At 38.2% G+C, this 14,010-nt stretch overlaps 1 protein-coding gene across 2 annotated transcripts in view; it reads left to right on the top strand.

Moving 5' to 3' along the window:
- The window catches only part of LOC133122845 (acid-sensing ion channel 2-like), a 359,041-nt gene that overhangs the window by 320,317 nt on the left and 24,714 nt on the right, over nucleotides 1–14,010 (top strand). For both annotated transcript variants that reach the window (XM_061233068.1, XM_061233067.1), the window contains exon 2: nucleotides 2,022–2,172. In XM_061233068.1, the coding sequence (XP_061089052.1) occupies nucleotides 2,022–2,172 (151 nt within the window). The remainder of the gene's footprint in view (nucleotides 1–2,021; nucleotides 2,173–14,010) is intronic.

Below are 14,010 nucleotides of genomic sequence, written 5' to 3'. Positions count from 1 at the left end.
TTTGAATCTAAAAATACCACATAGACAAACATGATAACTAATATGGTGCATCAAACATGAATTGTGAATCGGGTCTCTAGTAGTTGCAGAAGGCTTTTGACTCGATTGTGAAATTCGCTGAAACTGGAAATAAGCATAACCAGATCTGGGAAAGATTTGATTTCAAGTTATTGGTGTACAATCAACCAGGTACAGTGCCCTCAATATTATTTGGTACAAAGACCCATTATGACGTGATTGCCAGAATTTTAGTTTTGGAATCTCACAATTAACATGTGGTTAAATTGTGCAGTATTTTTATACATTTTGGTTTCCCCATGCATTATCCCCTCATTTCAGGGCACCATAATATTTGGGACACATGGCTTCACATGTGTTTGCAATTGCTCAGGTGTATTTAATTGCCGACTTAACGCAAGTATGAAAGAGCTCTCAGCACCTTGTCTTTCATCTAGTCTTTCGATCACCTTTAGAAACTATTATTGCTATTTAAAGCAATGAGGACCAAAGGTGTGCCAATGAAAGTCAAAGAAGCCATTATGAGACTGAGAAACAAGTATGAAATGGTTAGAGACATCAGCCAAATGTCTCTATGGCCTGGGCATGTATGGCTGCCGAAAGTATTGGCTCACTTATATTCATTGATAATATAACTGCTGATGGTAGTAGCAAAATTAATTCTGAAGTGTATGGACACATCCTATCTTTTCAAGTTAAAGCAAATGCCTCAAAACCCATTTGCCGGAAAAGACAATGATCCCAAACATACTGCTAAAGCAACAAATGAGTTTTTCAAAGCTAGAAAATGCTAAATTCTTGAGTGGCCAAGTCGATCACTTGATCTAAACCCAATTGATGATGCCTTTCATATGCTGAAGAAAAAACTTAAGGGGACTAGCCCTTGATACAAGAATAGGCTAAAGATGGCAGCAATAAAGGCCTGTCAGAGCATCACCAGAGAAGACACCCAGCAACTGGTGATGCCCATGAATCGCAGACTTCAAGCAGTCATTGCATGCAAACAAAATACTAAATATGACTGCTTTCATAACATAACATAACATAACATAACTTGCTGTGTCCCAAACTTTATGCTGCCCTGAAATGGGGGGACTGTGTGAACACTGCTGGAATTTCTACATGGTGAAAACAAATTGTATAAAATAAAGAGTTCATTACAAATCTCAAATTGTGGAATAAATAAATAAATCATGGGTCGTGGTCCCAAACATTATGGGGGCACTGTATCTGACAGATCCATTAGTTTAAACGGTATGACATTCATGGAAGCATTCAAGGACTGCACCCTGCTGAATGGCTGGAGATTAGCCTGTGTGGGCTTTATTCATACTTGGGTAGGAGACCTCCAAGGAAACTAAGTTGCTGCTAGAAGTGGGGTTGGTGGGCCAGTAGGGGGCGATCTTCCCTCTGGGAACCCCAATTCCCCAATGCAGTGATGGGGACACTGTGCTTTAGGAGATGCTCTCTTTTTGATGAGACAAAGGTCCGGACTCACTTTGGTCATTAAAGATCCCATGATCCCAGTAGGGTGTTCTGACTAAACTCCTGGCTCTCTCAACCTGTTACCTAATCATCCCCTATTTTAATTGGCTCTCTCTCTACCTCAGCTGATGTGTGGTGAGCATTCCGAGGTGGGTGCTACATATTGGTGGTGGTTGAGGCACGTTTCCCCCTTGTCGCTGTCGGTGATTTCAGTGTGAAAAAAGGAATTATTATTCATTATTATTTTAAGCACAGGCAAAGCAAAAGATCCCTAAAGGTAAACTGTCTAGTCTAACAGCTGTTCAATCAATAAGACTAAAATGAACAGTGCATAAGATGACAGAATCAGAAAGCGTGCTGTAAGAAAATCAAGAAGAAAAGCAAATGATACCGTTTCAGTTGGGTTTCTTTGCCACTGCAACAGAATTTTTAAAATGCAACTGAAGTCTGCAATCACTCCATCTGTGCACTCCATCATCTCCTTTGCTGACACAAAGTTGACTGTTCTTTTTCTGCAGGTTTTCACCAGGTACGGGAAGTGCTACATGTTCAATGCGGCGGAGGAAGGGAAGACCCTGCGCACTACAGTGAAGGGAGGGACCGGGAACGGTCTGGAGGTCATGCTGGACATTCAGCAGGATGAATACCTGCCTGTGTGGGGGGAGACAGGTAGGGCAAGATGAGAGCTGCAGGTTCCACAGCTTTGAATTTATCTTTAGCTGTGGGTTACATACCATGTATAATGTATTCATATGTAGTTGTATGCATGAGACAAATTGCATAGCTCTTTCATTAAAGGTACAATAGGTAATATTTTCGAGTTAAAACATTGTTACAAGACCATTGAAAATCCCTTCCTATCACTGAAAAAGGCTCACTGACATGTTGACTCACCCTCTGCCTGTGTTTATAGTCCTTAAATTTGGGTTTCCAAATATACAGTTGACGGCCCGACACTCTGTACCAAAACGTTGTATAACTGTATAATAATTCAAGTTCATTGGACATTGGTTCTAATTTCCACAGCCAATGCAGTTTTGACATCAGCGCTTTTACAGAGAAGGGGGAGGGATAAACAGTGTTATGGTTTGAAGCTGTTTGTTTCTGCTATTCCTCTCTTGACTGTTAGAAGTCCGAAATGACCTATTGTACCTTTAAGTATACATGCACATGAATATCAGTTAATTTAATTCAATATGAATGTAAGTATAAGATGTTATGCAAGATACACAAAAATAACCATTATACTGTAGCTCAATAACTATCACAACAAGAACCTCTATTGTAGCAGTGACTTCGTTCTTTATGACATACTGTATGTTATGGAAATACAACTATGATTAAAGTATCATGAAGTCACATTCACTGACAAAAAAAGATTGGAAGTTCAATTATTTGAAGATGAGAATAACTGCACTGAAATGCAACCAGAAATTATACGTTCATATTTAAAACTATAACCACTTAAAACAGCATCCTGACGCTTTCTCCACCATAAGAACCATGGCACAATCTTTAGATGTCTAGCTTTACCATTCAGTAATGCCTAACTTATCTTACATACTTCTTCATTCCTAATAGCAATTTAATAAAATTCATTCCACTACCTAAAATAAAATGGCATTTCCTATAATTATATTTTATAACTTTAATTAATTTAATTTTTATATTATTATTACTTCATTCGGTAGGTCAGTTCTCCTGCAGTGACAACCTGGTAAACAGGAATGGGGAGGTGTGCAAGGCCAGTCAGATACAGGGGGGTGATTTGGTGCCCAGATGTGCTGTAAAGAGTACAGGGACCCATGGGGCCCATGATTGTGTTATGCCATTGGGTTTCTATTTGAAGAAGAATGTTCCTTTTCAGCTTCCAGTAATCATTCGGTTTTCCCAGGGGAGTCCAAATACTACCTGCTTAGCTTCAAGGGCTTTTAATAAGCATACAGGCTTTGATCCCTGGGCCCTTCCTCATTCTGTGAGGTCCATATGGCCAAAGAATATGGCTCCTGGCCAATATGATTAGCACTTACTATTTTTCATTTTAACAAGAAAAGACACAAATACTTCTTTCCAGTGATTTGTGCTACCTTTTTCACAAAATGATTGCTATACAGTAAACTGCAACAGAAGAAAAGGTTGGAGTGATGGCTGGTGGCCATTTACTTGGGTGGGGCACCATACACACATACGCATGCACACACACCCACAGGCACACAGACACACAGCATTACTCACCTCCAATCTCTATAATTACAAAGGAAAGACAAAGCAATGCTAATGTTAAGAAACTTTTTTGTATATATTCTTAACCTTTGAGGCTTAATAAACTATAGAGGGTTAATATAACAATGAAAAACAAGAAAATAGTAAACATGTTGACCCAATTAGCCAAGTTGACACCTGTTGGCAGTATATAATACAAATGCTTCCACAAAAAAATTACTTAACTTTCATATGACGTCATCATCTTGAAACATTTCAGAAGTTTCAGTCGTGGGAGCATGGATTCGGATTTGCTTGAACAATCGAAAAGATCAGTGAATTAGACTAGTTTCACTTCTCCTTATAGGGAATCAACACAAAAAAATTGTCTAAAATGAAAGCATATCTACAACGCTTACCAATAGATCTTTTATATTAGACCACAAAACATAGATGTATGTAAATAAACCGACAAACAAGGAATCACAAACCATCGCAAATTGTTCTCATTCAGAACACAGTTTTTACAAGAACAGCTTAAATGCATTATGTTGAATTGGGAGTCCGTGGGTAAATCGGTGAGAGGGCGGCAGATTAGGAGTTAAACATGGATAAAAACCTATCAGGCCAAGGAAGTCACTCAACAGTTTATTGGTAATAGATCAGGGACATTATTGGATGGCTGCCATTTTCTTTAGCTGATATTTCACATTTATTCAGCCAGTGGTAAACCCCAGATACTTCTAGTCCTAAATTTGTACTTTTGTGGATTTTTCATTAGCCCTGCCTCCCACTTATGGCCCCAAGCACAGCCATAAGTAATTTCTTATGACTCCCCCAAGAATTACCACATTACCTTGGTAGGCAGCAGCATGTACTCAATCCATGAGGTGCTGGAAGGTAGCTTTTACACCATGTAAGCCAAATATAATAACTGTGTACTAGTACAGGCTTGCAAGGGTGGTGAAGACAGTCACAGTGGATCTCTTGGGTCTCTTGCATTCAGTGCACACAAATAATTACAATACCACATGTTTCTATTTCGCTTGATTTCTCCAATGCTCTCCCAACTGACTATAGGTGCCCAATAAAGGCATAGCTTGGGTCTGTACAGATGGTGCTGGATCAGGTGTGTGTGCCCTGACTTGGAAGATAACATGCCCCACTTCCTGTCAATTGTCTCTTTCAGTTCCAGCCATTGACAGAGGCTAAAGCCAGGCCATTTAGGCAATATCCTCCCATGGTCATAGCCATTTGTAGTTAGGTAGAGAGACAGTGGAAACATACAAGTCTTCATTAGCATGACGTTTCCTCAACATAAAATGTGTTGGTTTCTATCTCCCAGGTAGTAACAGATGCTAATTCACTGGGCTCACCTTATCTGATTCTCAAAATGGCCTTACCATGATGCCAATAATTTGCACTCAGAAATTGACAACATTAATACCTGTACAGTCACGTACCTGCTGGCCGAATACCTGCTGCAGAGCATGTTCTTTATGTCCTCTAATGATGGGCCAGAGACTGGTCATTCTTCATTTTATCCTGTTACATGCTCAAAGAGACTCCATGTGAGCTCTTGTTATATTCATATGTTGCATGGAACTAGAGCTTTGGATAAATCATAACTTTGGAAGTATTGTTTCTATATTCCACATTTTCCAACGGTTTCTATTCCTGTTTTTTAAATCCAATTTTGCTTTCAGACATCATTCTCTCCTCCACTGTAATTAAAATAAATGACAGCATCAACTTCTCTCTGGACTTTGTAAAAGTTTTAAATTAAAGTACCTTAAATATCTCCATATCTCCAGAGAGCCCTGTTAAAGACATTCTAGTGAAGGAAAATTATGAGTAAGCTTGCACTAACTTGAGGAAAAGATGAAATTACATATTTTCAATAGTATATGATACATGTATTGTCTTTGTTGTTATCACTGATACAAAAGTTGTCATACAATAATAGATCTAAAATCAGAGAGTTTACAGCATGTTTCTGAGAGCAGCTAATTAGTAGTTTAAGAAAGTTAACATTGCTCAAAACATTGACAGCAGTTTAGTAGTGGTTTGGTAGTTAGAAGCTACCCACTTGTCTGCAGAACCTATTGCGCTTTCATCATTCACTACTCATGCAGTGTCTTGTCATATGGCTAGAATCACTCCTTAGTTGTTTATATGTCATTTTCTTTTCTTAGGCAATAGTTCTCTTTTTTCAGTTCTCTATGAAGTAGTTTGTCATGTTATTATTTTTGAGAACTCAATACAGGTACAATTATCTTGCTGCAAACAGGTTATTATTATGCTGCAGCTTATAGATTACAGACAGGAGGCTTATTGTGGTCCTCAGTTTAACTGCTGGCATATGGTGCCTGAGCCTACAGAAGTGTCAGTACCGGTATTTAAAAAAAATAAATGAAAAAATGAAAAAGAAAAAAGAAACTAAATAATAGTGCATTGGCCTTTTTTCAACATTGTATACAGTCAGCTCCAGAATTCTGCAATCGTGAAAGTCGTAGCCTACTGCATGTTAGGTCATAATGCATTTCAAACAACTCTGACTCATGTTGCCATTTTGTTATCTCCCGATACTTATCATAGAATTTAACCTGATAATATTTGATGAGAGAGAATTAAGGCCTCAGAAGTTCAACCAGGGACAAGCCTAATTTTTTAAATGGGGGCTTGTCATGATGAAAAGGTATTTGATGTAAATTTAGTAGTGAAATAAAAAAACGAAAGTTTGAAGGCCATTTGCACATTGAAAGTGGAACACTATTTGATCGCATGAACTTTGGTACATCTAATAAAGAACATTACTGAGCATATTATTTCTATCTATGTTTATTGTCATGCAGCATTTCTTCTTCATTTTTATAAAGGGTGGCAGTAATTCTGAAGCTGACTGTACACTTCATGAGAAAAAAAAACATTGTTTTCTAAAGGGTTTACTCTTGTGCTCAAGTACACTGGCAGAGCCAATTCTGAGGCTGTTCTGTAAATAGTTGGTTTGCTCTCCTGCTCCTTAGCTGTGCCAGTTCTAGCCTATATGCCTTTCACCTTGTGACTTCCATATGGATTGGTTTTCTTCTTTTGTTTTGGGGCCAAATTAAGAAAACTACACAACAGAACTGCTTTCCATTCACCTGCAAGCATTGCAGGTGCACAACACTAAAAGCAAACAATGTGGCAAGCGTAGCCACTTGCATTCTGCACTGACCCAACCACAGAAACAGATCAGTAACATTGCTTGTTAACTGTGCTCCTGTCGATCTCTTCATGGATAAATATGTCTCGCTAAATCGGTAGCTAATCTGCAAAAGTCAGTCATTGTGGTTGACTGTATTTCCAAATGTTTTCACATGTTTTTGGTATTTATAATGTTTTCCAAAATAATTTGCCCTAACCAGCTAACTAATAACATTGGTGACATGTTTTGACAACCTAATTGTTTTAGAATTTCTCAAATTCTCAATAGTAGAAATATTCACACAAATCCTTTCTACCACAAAAATCTACACAGTGCTTACTGCAATATGTAAGTAAGCTTGTGTGTAATTCAAAGGCATACTTTGCCATCTCGATGCAGTCAGGCTAGCACCAGCAATTAGTTTGCCAAGCCGTTTCTCATTTAAAAATGCTCTCTGTATTCTTGCAGTAGAAGTAAACTGGCAAATGAAACACAAAACACTTTAAGTCTTGTTGTGTCTCGTATTTGTGAAAACTATTTGCAATGGGGCAATATCCTGAACAGGGTCACAGGGGGCTGGAGTCTATCCCAGCATACATTGGGCAAAAGGCAGGAATACACCCTGTACAGGGTCGCCAGTCCATCACAGGGCACACACACCATTCACTCACGCACTCATACCCATGGGCAATTTAGACTCTCCAATCAGCCTAACCTCCATGTCTTTGGACTGTGGGAGGAAACCGGAGTACTCGGAGGAAACCCATGCGAACACAGGGAGAACATGCAAACTCCACACAGAGAGGCCGGGGATTCGAATGCAGGACCTCCTTGCTGTGAGGCGGCAGTGCTAACCACTGCATTATCCGTGCCGCCCAATGATGTCATATGAAGTTTAATTTAGTTTTTCTTTTTTTTCATGGAAGCATTTGTTTTACGTACTGCCAACATCAGGCATCAAGTAGGCTAATTGGGACAACATTTTATGTTATTTTTTTTCCATTGTTCTAGTAACCCCATATAGTGTACCCTCCAAGGTTAAGATTGTTGTGAACTATGTACAAAAATTTATTTTATTTTAATATTGGCATTGCTTTGTCTTTCCTTTGTAATTATAGAGGTTTGCAGTGAGGACCACTTCATTGTACTTTGCTCTGGATAATTCTGTAATGAAATAATGTAATGAGAGGACTGGTGTCACTGGGTACTAATTACAAAAGCATAAACTGAACACCAATTTATGACTTTCGATTTATATAAAAAATATCATAGATTCTTGATCTAGATCTGAATCCACCCACCCCCATCCACCACTTCATAGAAAGTGGTGTAATTTTTATTTGACTGACTTGAAACCTACTGGAATTAAAGCAAAATGGTAGTAAAAAAAACAGACTGTTGATGAAAAACCAAAAATCACCAGCAAACAAAACCAAAGAGGCAAAGACTCGAAAATCAGGGAAAGGGATGTCTAAGGAATCTCAACAATAACAGGCTTACACACAATCGGCTCTGAAATGATGATCAACGTTCTGACAATGGAAACAATTGAGAATGGGGTTTAAATACACTGAAGGAAAAGACAAAGTAGGCGGGGCATGGGAGCGAGGATGATCTGACCAATATACATCAGGTGAGAAACAGGAAAGGGAAATAACAAGGGAATGCACAAAGATGTGGACTGGATTCACTCATGGAATACAAAGACAATTGCGCAGAGTTAAGGAACATAGTGATAGCGGAGAGTAGGTGCGAACACTTCGCTGAATTAAGGCAGGCAATTTTGAGATAGAACATGGAGGCGGAGCTACAGAGTAGTGTAGAGAATAGAGATAGACTTCTGTTAGTTTACATGATTTAATTATTATTACCCAAAACTAGTGACTAGTTAGACAGACAATTAGTGTGTTAATATAATTAGTGCTCTAAGAAATCTATGTCAGTTGTTATTAGTAGATTAGCGTTATCTTCAAACATGAATGGAGCAAAAGCAGGAAGTAAGAGAAACCAAGACTAAGAAGGAATCGTGGGAAACCGGAAAATTCTGAAAACACCCGAATAGTGATTCACGCAGACAGGGAAGTGACTTGGGCTCAGAGTTACCTAAAGACACAGACCTCACAGGGGAATACGGGTGCAATGAATATGAATGTAACCAGAAAACCAGACATGATAATGAAAAATAATAGACAGACAAAATCCAGGAACATAAGAAAATAAATCAATAAAAAAACATAGTTGAAATCAGTATCATTATCATGACGTTACTGTTGCATGTCAGTTGTCTTAATGACTTGTTTTTCATTTAATAATGACATTTTCTTTCATAGTAACACTTTCCAAAATAAATTATTTTAATGTTACCAATTATGACAGTCCAAAACCACCACCAGATCCCTGCTCACAACAGAATAAAATGTCACCATATTACTAAATGTCAGTGTGAGAAGTGTCATTAAGAAAATGGGAAGTTATTGTTAAAACTAATAATGAAATAGGGTGTCATTAGGAAATATATATAATAATATATAATAATTTGTTATAAAAAGTGTCATTGTGAATAAAATTTCATTTTTAATTTAATTTCATGCCATTTTTCTGATATCTTGCATGCCTGCACACAGGATATCCTGATTACTGCTGAACTAATGTATGTAAATAATGCTGTAATAATGAGTTAACCTGCTCAGTTTACCTCAGCTTTCATCAAACCAGCAAACTTGGTGCTGTAATGAGATGGACATTATATCAGGATGGGGTTGGAGCGGAGGACCAAGTGCGACTAAATAAAACCCCTCCTAGATCCCAGGGGCAGTGTACAGGGATAAGGGGGACAAAAAATGAGAATAACTCCCGTAACAGGGGGGAGAAACAAAAAAAAAAACCCGAAGGCGATTCTTAATAGGGAAAACAGAAAAGGAGCCCAAAATGGCTGAAGAAAATAAAACGACCCTTTGAGAACAGGGCGAGTGTACCGACCAGTAACTGTGCCAAATAACGAGCACAGAGAGTGCCCAATCAGGGGCAATGAAATAAAAATACAACCTAGCCAAAAACAGCGTAGGCTAAACAAAAACCATGAGGCGCAGCTCAGGAATAAACACAAACCAAAATACATTTACCGGGGACAACGTCCCTCTACCGCCGGCTCACACGAGCCCAAAATAAAAGAAGAAAATAAACCCTTAGGGAAGGCGTCGGTAAAACCCCACCAAACGCCTTCCTACCTTTTAGAATAGTTTGTTAGGAAGTTTCAATCAGTGAACACACACATGCACAGTACCTGACTCAAACCTCGAGTCTACCGTGTGCATTTACCGGCTTGGTGTTAGAGCGAACAGTAACACAAAAGTACTGAGGCTCATACAAACTGGCCTTAAATACACTGCTGGGAGGCCATTCCCCTAATGCAAACGAGGAACAGGTGATAACAATGATCCCAGGCCCTCTAGCGGTCACCACGGGAATAACCTCCCACCATGACACATTATGCTACTACATTATACATTATAATGCATTTATTAAATTTAAATGTATTATTTTTCGTTTATTTACATTATGAGCAAAGGAGTAGGAGTTTTGAAGCGCAAATGAGGGAAGTTTATGCCCTCTTTATTTGCCACGTATCATTTGTGCACTTTTGGTTCCCCTTGGCATTGGTGACCATAAGTCAGGTCTTGGTAAAGAAGTTTGAAAGATTCTACTTTTCAGACATTACTCAGTATAACATCATGTGATGCTGGTAAACTTGAAAGTTTTTTTCAGAGAGATAATGAATACATTTTGAAAAAATAAATTTACTTTCCTCACAGAATAATGTGTGCTGGATGGCTTGGAGCCACATTTTACTTGATTTGAACCTAGTGTAACACTGCTGGGATACTAGTGGAATTTGCGTCATCACCACCCTGCTGCTGTGACCTCAGCTTCATACGCACTGAACTGTGTGCTGTTGTAGCAATTACCTTTGCATTTCTTTTTATTTCACTTAAATGTGGATTTTTTTAATTTGATGTTTTATAATTGCAATCATTATGCTCATTGTTCTCCTGATTACCCCCAAATGATGAAAATAAGATAATGCACAGCATTACCCTTGCATTATTATTCATTGTACATTTGGTGAACTCTAATGTCATGCAGAAGGGTGTATAGGTCTGAGTTAAATGTTAATTAACAATGAAAGCTCCACAACAGGTGAAATTAAATATAATAGTAATGTTTTTGTCATTGAGAGGATTTTCTGCTCTTGTATTTCAGAAATAATTTATTCATAAGTAGTTTTTTTCGTAAAAGGTTTTTGCCTACGCTTTTGCACTTTTGCTAGTTTCCAGATAGTTGTTTAGCTATTTTGCAATTATTGGTTCTTTTTACAGAATGCTTGTCGGTATTAAGATTAACATTAGCATTTTTACCACCTGGGGCTGTATACCAACAATTAAGTTCACACTGCCCTTAAAAACACATATTCTGCTTTGGGTTATTAGCCATTTAAAATAGAATGTTGCATTTGGTAAGGAGGGGAACCTCAGCACTCTGACAGTAGTGGAGTGTCCTGTATGAACAAACATTAATATACATGTTGCTAGGAATTTATAGAATTCAATCCACATCCCATACTTATATATATACTCTGATGAGTTGTCTCATATAGTGTATGTATTTTGGGAATACATATATACGTTGTTCTAAAACAACCAAGACAAATATGTAATATGGCCAGAATGTTATAATATTGCAATGTTGATGTACAATCAGTGAGCACTTTATTTGGTATTTATTCGACTTCTTTTTTTTACTTCTACCGCTGTCGCCTATCCACAGTTATGATGCGTTGTCTGTTCAGAGATACTCTTCTGCATACCACTGACCTCTCTCATTAACAAGGCGTTTTGGTCTGCAGAACTACTGCTCACTGGATTATTTTTTTTTTTGCTACATTCTTTGCAAACTCTAGAGACTAGTGTGCATGGAAATCCCAGGAGATCAGCAGTTTCTGAGATACTCAAACCACCCTGTCTGCCACCAATAATCATTCCACGGTCAAAGTCACATTTTTTCCCCATTCTGATGGTTGATGTGAACATTAACTGAAGCTCCTGACCCGTATCTACATGATTGTATACATTACACTGCTCCACACAATTGGCTGATTAGATAATCGCATGAATAAGTAAAAAAGTAAAAATGTCCCTGATAAAGTGCATGGTGAGTGTATAATTGCATGAATTGCCTTAAAATACTTTCCTATTTTACATTGCGTAAATGAATGAGTGCTAATTAGGCTGTAATTTAGTCTCAATTTGTTACTAACTAATCATGAATCCAACTTTGCACAGTTAGCTAATAGCATTACTGAGGTAGAAATGCTCTTATTTTATGAGCCAGCCGAAAAAATCCTGCAGACAAGTTCTGCAGAAGAAAACTGGAAACACTTCTAGAATGATCCTTTGGGATAATCAGGAGTGAGTTTCCCATGAGCAACGTGTCTTGAATGCAAAACATACTTCACACACAGTCACACAATTTCAAGACTGCTCTTGAAATTTCACATGCATTTCCCAAAAGATGACATGAAGAGAATTATTTGAGTTACTTAACAATACCCTTGAAGATGTCCTTCACTTCAATTCAAAACTCTTCAGGTGTGTTTGCAATATTGAATCAAAATAACATTGTGATGTGCTAACAAACTGCACTTCCTTCAATACAACTGGAAGATCACTTCAAAACTGCTCATGTCTGAAAAGCGCTAGGCTAGCAGAAATATTTTTTATACACTTTGGTATTTGTATTTGGCTAATTGATTTGTGTCAGTAGAATGCAATTTAACATGGCACACGCAATACTGGGAGTCTTTGGAGTAGTCCCAGGTTGCCGTGGAAATAAAATGTAATGTATTACTTGAGTAGTAGCATGTTTATGGAAATTTGTAATTGTCTTGCAGAGACATCCATCCATCCATCCATTATCTTAACCCGCTTATCCTGAACAGGGTCACGGGGGGCTGGAGCCTATCCCAGCATACACCGGGCGAAAGGCAGGAACACACCCCGGACAGGTCGCCAGTCCATCGCAGGGCACACACTCACACACTCACACACTCACACACTCACACACACTCACACACAGGCAATTTAGACTCTCCAATCAGCCTAACCTGCATGTCTTTGGACTGTGGGAGGAAACCAGAGTACCCGGAGGAAACCCACGCAGACACGGGGAGAACATGCAAACTCCGCACAGAGAGGCCCCGCACAGTTAAATCTCCGCACAGTGTCTCCAAACCCAGTTTCTCCCATGTCTGGGCACTAACATTAATTTAATTCTGATTACTGCTTGTGATTTCTCTGAATAGTAATTTTACTATGTACTTGTTGTCAGTATGGCCATATAAATGTTTATTGTAATGTTGTTCTCAAAAAGTCATATTAAATACAGGAATGTACATAGTATATGTACATGACAGTAAGCAATCTGTGAAATGTATTTCAGCAACATACAAGCTAATTGCTGTGAATTTTATACTATTCCTTTACAGTGTATTTTAGGACCGCTCTAGCAGTTTTTATTCATGACAGAACAAAAGTTAATCAAAGGTTAAATGGGATAATATACAGTACAAATGATACCAAATATTTGTAAACTGTAATGTCATTAATTTAGAGCATTTTTGCTGGCTGCTCACCTCTTGTTTGTTTGTGATTTTGTGGCATTTCTGGGCCCCTGATTTTGTCACATTTTGTCACAAGACTTCTCATATACTATTCTAAATGTATTTCAAACAGAAATGTTATGGGAAAAGAAAATAAAATAAAGGTATTTTATTCATTTAGTTTATAAATAAAATAAAATACCTTCATTCATACATTCAGTGATCACTTTATTAGGTAGATCTGTACGCCAGCTTATTGATGCGGATATATAATCAGCCAATCATGTGGCAGCAACTAAATGCATAAAAGCATGCAGACGTGGTCAAGAGGTTCCGCTGTTTTTCAGACCAAATGTGATCTTAGTGGCTTTGACTGTAAAATGATTGTTGGTGCCCGACAGGGTGGTTTGAGTATCTCAGAAACTGCCGATCTCCTGGGATTTTCATGCACAACAGTCTCGAG

Source organism: Conger conger, chromosome 2 (assembly GCF_963514075.1).
Source record: "Conger conger chromosome 2, fConCon1.1, whole genome shotgun sequence".
NCBI lineage: Eukaryota > Metazoa > Chordata > Actinopteri > Anguilliformes > Congridae > Conger > Conger conger.
Note: the sequence above shows the minus strand (reverse complement) of the source record. Positions and strands in the feature narration are given on the sequence as shown.